We start from the raw sequence: 17,690 nt of genomic DNA on the forward strand, positions 1-17,690 counted from the left end.
AAAGATTATGTTGTAGACATGCATTTATTAACATAGATAGATATTCTTATGTGCTGGTGAGTTAAAATTAAATTTAAAAACAGTTTGCAATATATGATTTCAAATATAGGTAGATGTATTAACACACATGAAAGATAGATAAAAAGATGACACATTGATAAACAGATACTCCAAAAATGTTCACAACAGCTATTTCTGGGTGGCTGTATTTATCTTCTTCTTTCTTACTATATTTTCTTTTTAAAAAAACTTTTACATTCAGGTATATAAGTGAAGGCTTGTTATTAAATTAGTTCAGCCATTGTAGAAGGCAACGTAATGATTCCTCAAAGACCTAAAGTCAAAAATACCACTCTACCCAACAATCCCATTATTGGGCATATACCCAAAGGCATATAAATCATTCTATTATAAAAACACAGGCATGTGTATGTTTATTGCAGCACTAGTCACAATAGCAAAGACATGGAATCAACCTAAATGCCCATCACTGATAGACGGAATGAAGAAAATGTGGTAGGTATACACCATGGAATACAATGCAGCCATAAAAAAGAATGAGATCATGTCCTTTGCAGGCACATGGATGGAAGTGGGGGCCATTATCCTTAGCAAACTAACACAGGAACAGAAAACAAAATACCACATGTTCCCACTTATAAGTGACAGCTAAATGATGAGAACACATGGGCACACATTGGGGAACAACACACACTGGGGCCTTTTGACCTTCAGGAGGAGGGAGAGGATCAGGAAAAAGAACTGATGGTATGAGGCTTAAAACCTGGGTGATGAAATAATCTGTACAACAAACCTCCATGACAGATGAATGTTTCATTTCACTTGGGTAAATACTGAACAGAAGAATTGCTGGGTCATATGGTAAATGTAGGTCAACTTCATAAGCGACTGCCTAGTTGTTTTCCAAAGTGGTTTACAGTTTTACATCCCTATCAGCAACATATGAGCATTGCAGTTGCTCCACATCCTCACTAACATTTGATAATTCAATCTGTTTAATGTTAGCCATTCCACAATCTGTACTAGTATCTAATTGTGGTTTTAATTTCAATTTTCCTAATGAATAATGATGTTGAACATATTTTTAGATTCTTACTCGCAATTTGTATATCTTCTTTGGTGAAATGTCTTTCAAATTTTTTGCCCATTTTTTAAAAAGTCAGGTTATTTATCTGATTCTAAAGTTTTAGTAGTTTTTACATATTTTGGATACAATCAAAGATATTCTTTAGAAATAGATATTTTGCTAATATTGCTTCACAGTTTGTAGCTTGCCACTTTATTTAATAACAGTGTCTTTTAGAGAATAAAATTTAATTTTGATAAAATACAATTGATTTTAAAAAATCTAAAGGCAGGCATTAAACATCTTACCTAATAAAAACTCCAGTGTGTGTATCTATTTCAATTAGAAATTGGCATGATATTAAAAAAATTATTTTTCACAGAGTTTTCTGAAAAAATAGTTTACTAATTAATACATTTACTCATTTTTCATTTATTTATTCAACAAATCTTTATTGAGAACCTCTAGTGTTCCAGAAACCGTACTAGTATTGAGGATATAGTTTTGACCAAAATAGGCATTTTATCATTATTGTAATATAGACATTAGCATCACTGCAACTAATTGCATCACCTACTTTCTTTGTCCCTCTGGCTTAACAGTAAAGTATCAGAGAAGAACATAAATATTCTGTCAGTAAATATAATATATGTAATTCTGAATTTTTTATTCTCTTTGAGGAATGAGGCTCTTATTTTGTATCCCCACAGTGTAGAACATATTAGGCTGGACATTCACATACTCAACAATTATGCCTTCAGTGCATATCCCATGAAAGACCTCGTACCTGGTATTGTGAAAGACATGAGGCTGTATTAGAAAAGGATTTGGAACAAATAGAGAAAATGATAAGGGACATGTACACAAATAATCCCAATGTAAAGCAGAGAAATAAATGCTATAGAAAAGTAAATATATGGTACTATTGGAAATCAGGGCAGAAACAGATTATTCCCCAAAACACAATAAAGAAGAGACTTTTTAGAAGAGTTGGCTTTTGAGCTGGGGCTGGAAGGATGGGAAGAATTTAGCTATAAAAATTGAGTGGATAGGAAAGGAGACAGAGAAGGCAGCAGAAGTGTGTAGAATATGTCCCTTTACATATAAATTATACTTTATTAAAGCAAGTTTTATTCTAAAATTATTATATATAGCCATTACTATATGTGTGTGTGTGTTCAATAATTCTAATATTCATTTTTCAGATATTCAAAGTTAAATTATCTTAATCCCATGTTTTTCTTCTTGTTTCTTAGGGTCAGTTAAGCCCACTTAAATCTCACCATAAGAGAAATATCTGTTCATATCCTTTGCCCACTTCTGGATGGGGTTGTTTGTTTTTTTCTTGTATATTTGTTTGAGTTCTTTGTAGATTCTGGATATTAGCCCTTTGTCAGATGAGTAGATTGCAAAAATTTTCTCCCATTCTGTAGGTTGCCTGTTCACTCTGATGGTAGTTTCTTTTGCTGTGCAGAAGCTCTTTAGTTTAATCATATCCCATTTGTCAATTTTGGCTTTTGCTGCCGTTGCTTTTGGTGTTTTAGACATGAAGTCCTTGCCCATGCCTATGTCCTGAATGGTACTACCTAGGTTTTCTTCTAGGTTTTTATGGTATTAGGTCTAACATTTAAGTCTCTAATCCATCTTGAATTAATTTTCGTATAAGGAGTAAGGAAAGGATCCAGTTTCAGCTTTCTACTTATGGCTAGCCAATTTTCCCAGCACCATTTACTAAATAGGGAGTCCTTTCCCCATTTCTTGTTTTTCTCAGGTTTGTCAAAGATCAGATGGCTGTAGATGTGTGGTATTCTTTCTGAGGACTCTGTTCTGTTCCATTGGTCTATATCTCTGTTTTGGTACCAGTACCATGCTGTTTTGGTTACTGTAGCCTTCTCAAAAGAAGACCTTCAGAAAGCCAACAGACACATGAAAAAATGCTCATCATCACTGGCCATCAGAGAAATGCAAATCAAAACCACAATGAGATACCATCTCACACCAGTTAGAATGGCAATCATTAAAAAGTCAGGAAACAACAGGTGCTGGAGAGGATGTGGAGAAATAGGAACACTTTTACACTGTTGGTGGGATTGTAAACTAGTTCAACCATTATGGAAAACAGGATCTAGAACTAGATGTACCATATGACCCAGCCATCCCACTACTGGGTATATACCCAAAGGATTATAAATCATGCTGCTATAAAGACACACGCACATGTATGTTTATTGCGGCACTATTCACAATAGCAAAGACTTGGAATCAACCCAAATGTCCATCTGTGACAGACTGGATTAAGAAAACGTGGCACATATACACCATGGAATATTATGCAGCCATAAAAAAGGATGAGTTTGCATCCTTTGTAGGGACATGGATGCAGCTGGAAACCATCATTCTTAGCAAACTATCACAAGAAGAGAAAACCAAACACCGCATGTTCTCACTCATAGGTGGGAACTGAACAATGAGATCACTTGGACTCGGGAAGGGGAACATCACACATCGGGGCCTATCATGGGGAGGGGGGAGGGGGGAGGAATTGCACTGGGAGTTATACCTGATATAAATGACGAATTGATGGGTACTGACGAGTTGATGGGTGCAGCACACCAACATGGCACAAGTATACATATGTAACAAACCTGCACGTTATGCACATGTACCCTAGAACTTAAAGTATAATAATAATAAAAAAAATTTCACCATAAGAAAGAGAAAGTCCCTCATTTTCAGAAAATTATTCCAAAATTTCTTCTATTTAAACTTAGCTCTATAGAGCTGCATCAAGAAATTATTTTAGTCTATTCTAATTGTGTTTGTCGAGTGTGGTAACCACACTTTCTATCAAGGGTTTCTGAAACTAGTTATGGAATCTTGTTATCACTGTTTTTATGTGCTAATGTATAATGATAAACTAACAATTTGATTGAAAATATTCGCAGATGGTCTAAACATGTAGCCAATTTGCATAAATACTCTGTTCAGTATCTGTAATGTGATGCAAAAATTACCCTAAGCCTAAATAACTGTGTTGTTTTGCAATATGTAATTGGGACAATTAAGATATTACAGCAAAAGCTCTTGGCTCATGATGGCTTCTCTATTTAACTTACTACAAATTAACCAATTATTCAGTGTCAGTGATGGTCATTTCTACAGTGATAACTTAAGTCATACTTAGCTTTAAAGGTATCAGTTCACACTCCTCTTATCTCTCATTGCCCACAGTATTCCCTCTAAATAAAATTTCCCTTCAATACTTGTACTGTGCTGTCGCTCAGGCCATGGAAAACTCAAACTTCCTCAATACATGTAGATTTCTTCTAATCTATAATGATCTTAAAGTTGTTTATTTTTTGCCACTTCCCCTCACTCAAATATTACTTAAGTCCTAAAGGAGGTTTATTAATTAAGTCTCCATCGGTGCCAAAAAAGTTGGCCAATAAATGATCAATGCTATAATGATTTTGCAACAATAAGTTCCATTGGCTTCTGTCAATCACATAAATGGGAGACTCACTTAACTATCACATAGGCCCCCTGTATTTTCCTATGAAATCTATAACATTTCAAAGAAAAAAACCTGTGGGTGACTGAATTTTCTAAAAATGCATTTGTTTTACATCTATTTTATTCATAGTTAACAAAAATAAAAGCCAGACTCAAACGTTACATTATTGTGTTGCTTCTTCTTACAAGACATTCTAGAGAAGTAAAACTGTGGTAACGAAAAATAGATAGTTGGTTTCCAGGGCCTGAGGATGAGGGAGAAGTTGACTACAAAGGGCCATGAAGAAGCATTTTTGAATGTGAAAATGCTCTATATCTTAACTTCGGTGGTTGTTACACACTAGTTTGCATCTGCCAAACATATACAACTATATTCTAAATGGGTAAATGTCATTATATATAAATAACATCTCAATAAATCTGACTTTGAAGAAGTAAACAATCATTTATATCTCAAATTTTGGGTCAATCTAAAGAGATATATTCAACAATCAATATGAGATCTATCAAGAAAGGAAAGGAATTCTTGATTCCCTAAGATGTTTCAAGAATTTTCCTCTTTCCAGAGTACCAATGACATTTTATTATCTTTTACAAATCAATATGACATTTTAGGAAAAAAAAGCTACATTGAACAAGTGCCTTACTTTTATTATTGTCTTTTTTAAAAATCTAAAAATAACATTTAGTTAAATGCAAGCTTATTTAATGAGTTGAGTGGTTACCACAATCATCTAGTCTCAGAATGACACACTACTATTTCTTTGTTTGCAGTTGCAAGGTTATTATAGTTTACCTCTCACAGTCTGGTAAGCAACTTAATAATTCAGAGAGATAATGGAGAAAAAACACTACTAGAAATCCTCACATAATATAATTGACATTCAGATTCAAGAAACAAAATTGATAAGAGATAATTCTGAGAAGGCTGCTTTAGATAGCAAATGCCTTACCTTTGTGTTTGGGTCGCATAGCTGTTATCATAAGCTTCATAGGTCTGGTCATCATATTCAGCCCCGTAGCCATCATCATAACCCTGAGATAAAAAGTGGTACAAACACCTGTTAGCAATCAATTTGATTAACTTTGGTGTGTTTTCAGTTAGCACAATTTTATACAATGTGATCTTGGTTTAGATTTTATGTTGGGTAAGTAGCCACATATCACATTTTACTAGATTAATAATTCTCAAATAACCTTAAATAATATTTCATTGATCAGGTATTAATGTTTATTAAGCTCAGCATATCACTGAAGCAGCAATACTTATCTAAGACTTGTTTACAGTTTTCATCAATAATAATGACTAAGAAATTCAAAATAAGTTTTTCTATTTGGGTATACAAGAACAACTGTGATAACCTAATGGTGGTGTTAACATGTTTGTTACTACCCCACTGGGAGTTTTTTCTTCTCATTTTAATAATCACAATTAAGATAGAAACTATAAACTACAGGATCCTTAAATTGTAGTCAACTTTCAGTAAAAATTATGGAGTCATTGCTGATTAAAATAAATAAATAAATAAAAGAAAAAAAGAGGGAAGAAAAAAGGAAAGAAGAAGTGAAATAAAGACTTTGTGGTTGGGCCTGATGGCTCACACCTATAATCCCAGCACTTGGTGAGGCCAAGGTGGGCAGATCAGCTGCGGTCAGGAGTTCGAGACCAGCCTGGCCAACATGGCAAAATCCCATCTCTACTAAAAAATACAAAAAAGAATTAGCCAGGCATGGTGGTGTGCGCCTGTAATCCCAGCCACTCAGGAGGCTGAGGCAGGGGAATCACTTGAACCTGGGAGGCAGAGGTTGCAGTAAGCTGAGATTGCGCCATTGCACTCCAGCCTGGGCAACAAGAGTGAAACTCTGTTTCAAAAAAAAAAAAAAAAAAGACTTTGTGTGTATGTGTACATTATATGATTTTTAAATCTCATAAGTAAAATAATGTTATGTGATGAGATTTATTACTCGAGTAAGTTACACTAACAAGCTAATGGAGATTTGTCATAGCAGCATGTTCAAACAAGCTAGTAATTATACACTCCAGTTATCAATCACTCTGAATGATTTAGTTTTGTTTCTCTTTGTGGTCATTAATTTTAAACACTAGCCATCCATCTCGATTATTCCCTACTTCTGGAAAAACCTTCAAGTTTTCTGTGCCTGGTGCTGGTGCATCTCTTTCCCTGGAATACAATTCCACCCTCCACCCTACCCTACCACTTCATAAATTCTTTTCATTTCTGGAGGCTTACAAATCTCTCTTCATCTTGTTCAAGAGTTTCAATAGAAAACACCTACATGTGAAATCTTTGACATTAACCTTGGCTAACACTTTTAAGCACATTTAATGAAAAGACTAATACATTTATCAACTTAACAAATTTCTAAAAATTTTATTTATTTCTTCATTTTAATGTGGTTTAACCTTTATATAATGCTATTATTTACATATGAAGTTTTCTGAACCTAACTTCCATCTCTTGTCATTTTTCATTATATTTTTGCTCTGCAGTATGAAATAGTTTCTCTATTTGTTCCTTAAATACCCTAATTAGCTCCTATTGAGTCAACTTTTTTAATGTTCTAAAGTTAATTTTAGTATTTATAAAATAATTACATGCAGATTATTTAGAAATAATACAAACAAGCTTATGTCCCCAAAATAGTAGTTCCTTGTCTTGTTCTCCTTTAACCTTCAGCTCTCTTTCAGTATTTTCATCTATTATTTTAGTATTTATTTTTGTGTTATTAACTGATACACCTAAGTTATTGTTGTTGGATTTACAAATTTTGTCATTTTCTATTGACTGTCCATTCAGGTTGTTAAATTTAGTTCTATTATTTCCCTTACTTATCTTCCCAGTATAGTTTCATCGTAATTTTTTATTAGTCAATATTAATATTATTGAGTGACAATACATAATTGTATCCTCTTATGACATGAATTATTTAATATAATTCTGTTTTTATTCTCATACACATTTTCCTTTCTTCCAAAGTTGATAATTGTTCATTCATCTTATTATTTTCTTGGTTTTCCAAATATTTAGAAATGCCTTCATCAGTTGTCCCAATGGTCATATTAAACTAGCAGTAATATTTCTAAGATTCAAAGACATCAGCTCATCCATAATGTTTTTATGTGTAACATGGAGACTATGACCGGAAGAACTGTGTTATTGCACTCTGGTCCACATTGATGAATTTCTAGGCCTGAAGGCCAAGGTGTTTTCCTAAGGCCTCTTTCACTATTGTTGGTATTGAATTTCCTTTGGCCAGATTCCATCTTTTCCTTGCTTTAATTTCTTGCTGAAACATCTCTTTCAATAACCTCTATTAAGAGACATTTTGGAGAAAAACATTTTGATTCTTTTTTGCTTAGCTTTACACTGCCCCCCTACTCACTGTAGCTTTTCTGTTTTTATTTTTTTGGTGATAAATTTCAATTATACAAAAGTTGGAACAAGAAGTCAATGGAAACTCATCTACCCTTCACCTAGATTCAACAATTATTGACATTTTGTCTCATTTGTGTTATCTCATACATACATTTTTTACAAAACCATTTGCAAATTAGTTCTAGAAACATGATACTTTATCCCCCAATACTTCAGCTTTTATCTCCTGAGTGTAGGGACATTCTTCTACATAAATATATTATTATTACTCCTTAAAAATCACAATATTTCCACATTACTGTGAAGTCCCTAAATGTCTACAATTGTCCCAAGCATTATGAATTTTGTAGCTATTTTAATCTTGCATAGCTATTTTTTAAAAATCATAACCCAATAAATAATTTTGAATTGCATTTGATAATTATATCTGCTTAATGTTTTTAGAGCTAGCATAGTTCTCCAACCTTTTATTGCTTCCCATAATATTAACTTTTTTGAGTGGTCCAAACCAATTGTTTTGTACACCACCCCACATTCTGTATTTGTCTGATTATTCTCATAATTACATTCAGATTTAATATTTTTGAAAGAATGTTACATATGTGATATTGTATTGTACATTTACATTACTGGAAATTTTTAAATTGTTGTCTCATATTTAATTGGTTGGGTGGAGAAGTCTAGGCTGAAAAAAATGACTTTTAATCAGAATTTTGAGAGCTTTGGTACAATATTTTTTACTATTCCATGTTAAAGTTGAGAAGTCCGATTACTTACATGTGACCTAGATTCATTTTGTCTCTTTTTTATTTCTTCTGGATGCTTTTACAATTTTATCTCTGGTGTTCCGAAATTACAGAATGCAATGCCTTTGTGTATATAATGTTAATATTGACTAATAAAAATTATGATGAAATTACATTGGGAAGATAAGTAAGGGAAATAATAGAACTGAATTTAACAACCCGAATGGTTGTGTGTGTGTTTCTTTTCATTCATTGTGTTGGGTGCTCAATGAGCTCTTTCAATCTAGAGGCTTATATTCTTCAGTTGTGGAAACTGTCTCTCAATATTTTTTTCTTTCTTTCTTTCTTTCTTTCTTTCTCTCTTTTCCTTCCTCCCTCCCTCCCTCCCTCCCTCCCTCCCTCCCTCCCTCCCTTCTTTCTTTCTTTCTTCTTTCTTTCTTTCTTTCTTTCTTTCTTTCTTCTTCTTTCTTTCTTTCTTTTCTTTCTCTTTCTTTCTTTCTTCTTTCTTTCTTTCACCCTTACTAGTGATGACATTGAGTCTTCTTTCTTTCTTTAACCCTTACTAGTGACATTGAGTCTTCTGGGTTGGCACAGTAAATTTACTTTTTTTGTCCTATATGATATCTCTTATTCCTTTTATGTTACTTAACACACACACACACACACACACTAACAACTGTTAGGATGTGGAGTGGATGTTTTGTGTTCTCAGGTATAGTTTAAGCACTCTATTCTTAGCCCAAGGTCTCATCTCCTTTGTGGCGGGACAAGGGTTAATATCATAATTGGAGCTTTCTGGAGCTGCAAGAGTCAGGGCAGTCCAGCACTCTATCTTGAGGATCCGCCTGGTCAGTTGTGAGGACATCCACAGGTGCTCCAAGGGGTGCAAACTTCGTTTTAGGAATCGGGCTTTTAGTCCTTCACCAAGATTATAGAAATATGGCTTCACTCATCTTTATTTCTTACTCAGGACTCAAGATCTCTAGCTTCCAACAGGAGGCAAGGCAGTTTTAATTTGTTTGTTTTGTTCCACTTTATTTTTGTGTTTCTGTTTCTGAGCAGGGAGGTATGAGAACCAGGGATGGCAGTAGGTACTTGTCTTCAGGGCTCCAGGGCTCCTGAAATCCCTATGCTTCCCCCATTTCCACCTGTTGAAATGCTACTGATTCCTCAAGGTCATTTTACATAATATCATCTTTAGAAATCTTTTCCTCTTTCTACCAACCATATATTATCAACACTTAGTTCCCCAAATTCCAATAGCCTATTGTTTTCTCTCACTGTTCTTAAAATACCTAAACATATACTGTATTTATTTTCTATAATTTTTTCTTTTTAGAATTGAAGCTTCTGAAAAGCAAGGACTATATCATAGTTTATAACCTTTTGATGTATTGTAGCACTTAGTATTGTAAACTTATAGTTTATTCCATAGAATAGCCATGTAACAAATATATATTGAATTGTTAAATTAGCCAAAGGAGACTATTCTTATCCACTGTAGATATGGATTAACATAAATTAATCACCACTAAAAGATAATTGTTTCAAATAATAAATACATAGAGCTATTGTCTCTATTTATGAAGAATATCTTTACTATTTGGCCCAGGAAGATTATTTCATTTTACTCCCTCACTTACTCTTTTACTTCTTTAAATGTTACACAGAAAATCCACAGAGTGGATGGAAATCTTTCCTGTTAACTTAAAATTTCATAAAGCATATATAGTGCAATGTTCTCCAAATATCTGTACTTGCTGTAAAAGGGACAGTAAATGGGGATATTTTTCTAATACTTGATGTATTTTTAAAACTATCATTTTATTAAGAAATGTGTATGTATATAAATATAAATATATATGTATGTATGTAAATGTATAGTACTACAAAACAGTAAACTATCATTAGACAACCGTCACAAAATGAAAAGCATCACAATGTTTAAGATGCCAACACTGCATCCTAAATGTTAAAAACAGACTGTAAGTTATTCATTGGTATATTCTTATTGCATAAATCAGATCGTTTTCCTAATGCTAGCACTAAGGAAGTAGTAGGTGGATTTCTGAAGAAGTGAGAAAAAAGCAAGAGTGTTCTAGCAGCTAGGGCAGGGAGAGACAACCGCAGAGCCATAAAAGGCATGGACTCCGGCATTATTCTGTCTGCATTCAAATCCTGAATCTGAATAAGATTCTCAGATGTGGAAACTCATAAGACATAGGGAAGAGTAAAGATAGAACATATAATGTTTTACATAATACAGTTTTTATTTAGACCAATAAAGTTGTAGAAAAAGAAAACCATAGTTCTAGGAAACCATATTTATGTGGTTTTCTTAAGACAAGTAAAAATATGCATTGTGCTGATGATAAGATAAGATGTCTAAGATAAATCACTAAAATAGACATGCTCCCTAAAAAGCCAGTCAGTATCTGCATGAGATTTAAGTTGAATATGAATATTCAATTAAGAAATCAAAACACAAAAGATCAAAAATTCTGAAATGATACTTTTTCCAATTTTGCTTCATTGTTTTTGCTGTTTGAAGAAATTACTATCTTATTATGTCCTGGCTTATTAGTATATTTCTACTAAAAAAAATACTACTTTATGGTACTTAAATTATCAGAGTCCCAACGTAGAATTTCCTCAGGTACAAAAAGCACATCCAATGTGTCCAGTAAAAGAAAACCTTCTAAATAAATTAACAATTTTAACTTTACTTTCTTTTAGCTGTAGACAGATGATTTGATATCTCCCACAAAAAAGAAAATACTCAAGGAGATATGATTCATTCCTCTCTGGAACATGGTCATGAAAAATATCTCTTCTAAGATTTCTTTCTATCTGTGAAGTTATAAATTCTTTAGTTTTCTATTCTTTGAGTCAAACAAGACAAGTCCTTACAGGATCCTTGTGAAACATAATCTTGACTACTTTCTGAGTATTTGCTAAGTCCTCTACAATATACTTAAGGCACAATGTGAAGTGTAGGTCTAAAATGAAGACCTGAGCTATAAAGAAAGAAGGCAATTTCTTTGTAGCTTGCTATGAATTATAGACCACTTTATGCATTTGGGTATTGGGCAAGCAGCATACAGGACAAATACGTGTTACCATAAACACATATCTTTACAAAACGAGCCCTTTTCAAATCTACCCTGGAAAATATATTTTTTGTCTTTAATATGCCTACTAATTTCTCAAATTAATGAGGTCATTGACTTAAAACACTTATTATTGAACTATGATTTCCAATTTTGGGTTGTCAAATCTAATACTGGCTCTGCATATGAGCTTAAAATAATAGTAATTCATCAGATGTTATATTAACCACTGAATTACCTATTATCCAGGCATTAAACATAAGAGAAGATTTAGACATAAATCCTATCTTTGAGAAGTTCTTATCCAGTGTAGTTCTGGTAAACGCTTAATAACTACTTCTCCAAAAAATTGTATGCACACGTGTGTATATGAACATATACATACAAATTAATTACTGACATAAAGCACAGGATTTATAAATATAGAATTTATTATAAATTCTATAAACACATAACTTCAGTGTGACTTGCCAAATTTTTTGCAAAATCCACTATAAGTTTTTATAATTGTATTGCCACAGTAGAATCCCAATACATCACAGCACAGATAAATGCTTGCTTATTATCTGATTCAGCAATGATGTCAATGTTATTGATAAACAAGTAGGGTTCTGACATGACTGTTATTTGACACTTTTATTTATGTTTATTTATGTTGACCAGTAAAATGACTAGTAAAATTTCACCAGTAAAGTGAAATCTCAAATATATGTCAGAATTTTTCTTGTTTCTTAATGATAGGAGCAACTTTGCTCTGAATTAGACAATGGTTTTGACATACTAGAAGAGTATTTCCTCAATTTTGTGTTCTGTTTACAATGTAAAGGCTACAGGCATAATACACTTTTAAATAAATAAAGTGTTCTGAATTAGACAATGGTTTTGACATGCTGGAAGAATATTTCCTCAATTTTGTGTTCCATTTACAATGTTAAGGCTATAGGGATAACTAACTTTTAAATGAAATCTGCATTATTAACATTTTTTCCACAGCTTTCTTACATCTAGATAATGAATAAAACAAAAAGTCAAGTCCTGGCTTTTAGTGTTTGCCAATATCTGTAGTGTAAAATCTCTTATTATAGCTGATTTTAAGCTATCACCACGTTACCACTGAAAACACATTTGGGAAGAGGTGAACATTAACACACCATCATATGTTATTTCCACCAAATGGATACACTAGACATAAATAACCGAAAGAGCACAGATTCTAACAGATACTGATGAGTCTGTAAATGTTTATCTTCAATATAATCTATTTAATTCTAAGTTATGTAATTTAATTTTTAATAATGACTGTGTTTAATAATCAACTTACAAAATTCCTACAAATTTTACAAGAAATCTTGTGAGCCAGTATGAGTCACCTTTGCTCTTGGTTACTAGAAGATATCAACAAATGTATATGCAATTGAAATACCAAAGAAAGCACTCTAAGAGTATGTAACAGGTGCTAAGGAAGCACACTGGAGGAATGGCTAAATAGGTCTGAGGATTTCAAGGAGAATTTCTCCAAAAAGGTGTTGTTTGAGATTGGTGTTTCAGGATAAATAAATGTTTTTCAGGTGGACAAGCAGGTAAATGAGAGCATTCCATTTCCAGGTGCACCAAGTGTGAATGCATGGCATTATGAAAATAAATTGTGTTTTGTGAGCTGCTAGTAGCTGGATCTAACTAAAGCACAAAATGTCTAAGAAACAGTAGGGAGTTGGACTAAAGAGCAGAAGGGGTCAGGTCTGAATTGTGTTCTATAACTTGGTAAAGGGTTTATCTGTATCCAGTAGGTAAAGAGCCATTGAAGGGTTCCAGGTGGTAGAACGACAAATTTAGATCAACATTTTATATATTTTATTTGACTCAAAAATAAAAATTACCAGGGCTTTTTAGAGTAGGCTCTATTTTCCCACTATTTTCTTGAACATGTTATCATAGTTACTGTAAAGTCCCTGAATGGTAACTCTAACATCTGAATTACCCATGACTATTTTTTTCCTCTTAGTTTTTATTGAGTTGTTATTGTTTTCAACATTCTTATGGCTTTTCACTGAACTGTTGATATGGTGTAAGGAAATTTGTGAAAGCTTTGGCTGATGGTATTTTCTTCCAAAAAGCATTAAGTGTGTTCTTGCCAGGTCATTAGGATAGCAACAGGTAACCGTGATACCATTAAGAGTTGGTTTCAGGCAGCTGGATATACCGGTTTGAAGCTTAGACAGTTTGAGCTAGAGATATGGCTCTGGTAGTCATCAACATATACATGGCAACCATAATAACCACCATTGTTCAGTGTCCACTGAGAAGAGAAACTTAATTTACAGAAAGCTCTATGTGAACACAATGTTCCAAGCACTACTTCCCCTCTAGGAAATGAGGGCACAAGGTCAGCTGTAATAAATATATTTTGTACAGAAAGACCCCACTTAAAAAAATCAGTCTTGAATTTACACAAAATATATTATTTCTTTAAAGGCTTTATTAAACCCCCATGCCAATGTTTTTTTGTTGTTGTTGTTCTTGTTTAACAGAGACCTGTGAAAATTTCTGGCTCTTCTTTTACGTGCATTACTACCCCATAGACACAGAATCAAAAAGTTCCAAAAAGAAAAAAAATGGAAACATAAACAGAATATATGTTAAATTACCTGTAGATAGAGCTTTTCTAATCAGCACTAGTTTACGGAGCCTAAGATATTTGAAGATTGCTTGTAACTCAGAAAAGGGAATCATCACATTAAAACAGTTTAGAAACATCTCACCACATATTTTAGAAAATAAATGTGTTTTGAAACTATTGTATTACATCACTGACAGTTCAGATAATTTTAAAAAATAATTTCAACTTTTATTCTAGATTAAGGGGGTACATGTGCATGTTTGTTACATGAGTATACTGCATTATGCTGAGGTTTGGGGTATAAATAGTCCTATCACCAGGTAGTGAGTATAGGACTCAAAAGGTAGCTTTTCTTTACCTATTTAAAAAGTCAAGTAGGACCACAGGAAATTGCCATTTTTGTAAGTCAAAAATTGTCAAATGTTGTTAATTTCCTAAGGTTCAACCTAATGCTAATATTAGAAACTGTGAAATTGACATGTTTTTGTCAACTAAAGAGAACAAAAGTGTCTTGTGATACCGGTAAGTTATTGTGGCTTCTAGAAGAAAATCATTTAGAAACTTAAATGATACGAAATGTCATCCTGACTCTGTTATATACCCACATTTTCCGTAAAGACTTTAAAAATTAACAGGTCTTTGTGACAGATTTAGCATCTGCTCATTATTTTCATTTGGATTTTATTTTCTATAAAAGGTCAGCAGGTATTACAACAAAATACATAAATTAAGGGAAGTAATGTGGAATATTCTTATACAATTGAGAGAAAAATAAAGTGAAGAAAGCAATAATAATCAAGAACCATAAAAGATTCTATAATTAAGTAATTTAATTATGAGGGTCAAGATAATAAATTGTCACCGAAAACTAAAATGCTAGGCACAAAAGCGATTTGCAAATGCTGCCCTTTAATATTATTGAATGTAATTAACAGGTCAGATAGGAACTTAACATTTAAGTTACTTTATGAAGTGTGGTTAATTCTTAAAAACACGTCCCTGTCTTAGCTCATTTAGACCATAAAATGCATAGAATGTCTACTTCATATATGATCTCTTGTTACTACAAAAGCACTTCATGGTAATAATTAAAAATTTAAAACATAAAATATTACTAAAACAAAAACTAACTGTACAATGCCAATATTTTGATAGTTAATATTTCTTTAGGATATAAATTATTAATGCTTGTGTAGCCTCTTGACCATAGATTACTTACACTTTTCCATGTATTTTTTCTTAAAAATGTTACATTCTATCTGTGATATTGTTACATTCTCTCTCTGATATTGTGTAGTTGAGTCTCTGATAAAATAAGAAATATTTTAATAGTCTCTTCCATCTCTTTTTTCCCACTGAAAGCATGACTAGATTGCTGGCTTGGGATAATATGGCAATGGTTACTCCCCAGTATGCAGCTTTTGTTACTGATGCAACATGGGAACTCATTATGTGTTGAAAACCATATGAGAGCATAAAGGTCCACATCCTCATTGAGGTCATTAAACCTAACAGTTTAGCTCTGTAATTAGGCAATATACTTAAATCTTTGGAGTTTTCTATAGAAATCAGCAAATCAATCTCTAATAAAAGGAAGCTATTCTGTACCTTCCTTTCCTATGTCGATTGTAGCTGCTAAACAATTTTCCCTTATATATGTACACTCAATATGAAGGCTGGAAATTACATACTTCTGAAATCTAGATTCTTTGGAAATTAAAAGCTCCTATGGAACTACAAGACGTTCTCTGACAGCCATGCATATGCAACCCAGTATTCTACATTAACAAATTAATCTCTGGGGAGGCTAATGCTAACTTTTCAATCAGCCCAGTAAAATCAAATAACAAACCTCAAGAGACACTTGAGGAAGTTGTATATATTTAAAAATAAAATTAATAATATCTCATTCAACTGAACACCATTCATAATCATATATAACGAGCATGCATTGGGAGATCAGTAAGAGCCAGTATGTGAAGCACTCACATACAGTTATTTTGTTAAAAACCAAAATCAAGCCTATATGGCATGTTCTGTATCTTTACACTTACTTAGCAGATCAGGAAAATGAGAAATAATTTCACAAGACTACAGTCCACTAGGAAGTGTCTTGGCTACAATGTAAACTCAGTTCTCTGGCACTGTCTAGTATTTAATCTCTAGTTGCTTTACTAAAGGCCTAATATCATTAATGGCAAAATATAATTCTCATGACTTTTTAAATAATTTCAGTAAGTTTACAATAATAACACAAAACACAATTTGGAATTTTACCTGTTAAAACATATACTGAAGAAAAATGAAAAAATATTTGGCGTTAATAATTTTGTATTATATTTTTTAAAATTGGTGTTTTATTTTTAAATTGATATGCAGTTTAATGAGAATATAAAATATAAAGAACTATGCATATCTGGGATTTTAATGTACTGTAAGTTAATAAGCTAGTCTATTACTGTGTCATGGATGCTGGCAGAAGACATAACTCTTGGGTCAAAAACAAGGGACTTTATTATTCTCAATAAATTAAAAGCCAAATCTTCATATTGGCTTGCCCCACATCCCATAGGGCAATGCAAGTGGGTCTAGGTTAGATGCCTGTATACTCAGTGGGTTGTATTGCAGGGTAGGAACAGTGAGCTCATGGAATTTAAAGTACGTGGAAGCAAACCTGCTCCCTTTTTGGGGATAGATGCTACTCTATTCTTTATGTTGCTAGCTGCAAGCACAGTCCTGAAAAATCACCCCGGTAAAGAGTAATTAGGGCATTGTATTCTTGGCATAACCAGCCAGAAAGTGCAAGGATGTTCAGGTTCCATAGCAAATTGTGTCTCCTACCAAGAGATGAGCAAAACACATGAAAACTGGGAGTCCTTCAAAAGTGATTTGCTGTATTGAGGAGGGAAGGGCAGATGGTTATACTGTTTCCTTATTTGATATCTGCAGCAAATGACAATATGTGCCTTTACTTTTATCTCTTCCGCAAAATTTACCATGCTTTATCCTTTTTATTCTGGATTCCCTTTGTCTTCTAGAGTTCTATATAACATTTTACCCAAGGGCAGTACAAGCCAGTAATCTTTTCTTATTAGGAGAAACAAACATTGTCAATTGTGAGATACCATCTCCTAACAAACATGGCTATTTTAGTAAGACTACCCAGTTCCTACAGAATATTAAGATTTACTACCGTAACTTTCAAATCTGTTTTCCTTT

General features: G+C 33.0%; 1 protein-coding gene across 1 annotated transcript in view; it reads right to left on the reverse strand.

The window, feature by feature from the left end:
* Positions 1–17,690, reverse strand: part of KHDRBS2 (KH RNA binding domain containing, signal transduction associated 2) — a 591,787-nt gene that overhangs the window by 46,802 nt on the left and 527,295 nt on the right. Inside the window, exon 7 of the mRNA XM_033217544.1 lies at positions 5,554–5,636. Within this exon, the coding sequence (XP_033073435.1) occupies positions 5,554–5,636 (83 nt within the window). The remainder of the gene's footprint in view (positions 1–5,553; positions 5,637–17,690) is intronic.

The sequence above is a fragment of the Trachypithecus francoisi genome, unplaced genomic scaffold (genome assembly GCF_009764315.1).
Source record: "Trachypithecus francoisi isolate TF-2019V2 unplaced genomic scaffold, Tfra_2.0 Lachesis_group10, whole genome shotgun sequence".
Classification (NCBI taxonomy): Eukaryota; Metazoa; Chordata; class Mammalia; order Primates; family Cercopithecidae; genus Trachypithecus; species Trachypithecus francoisi.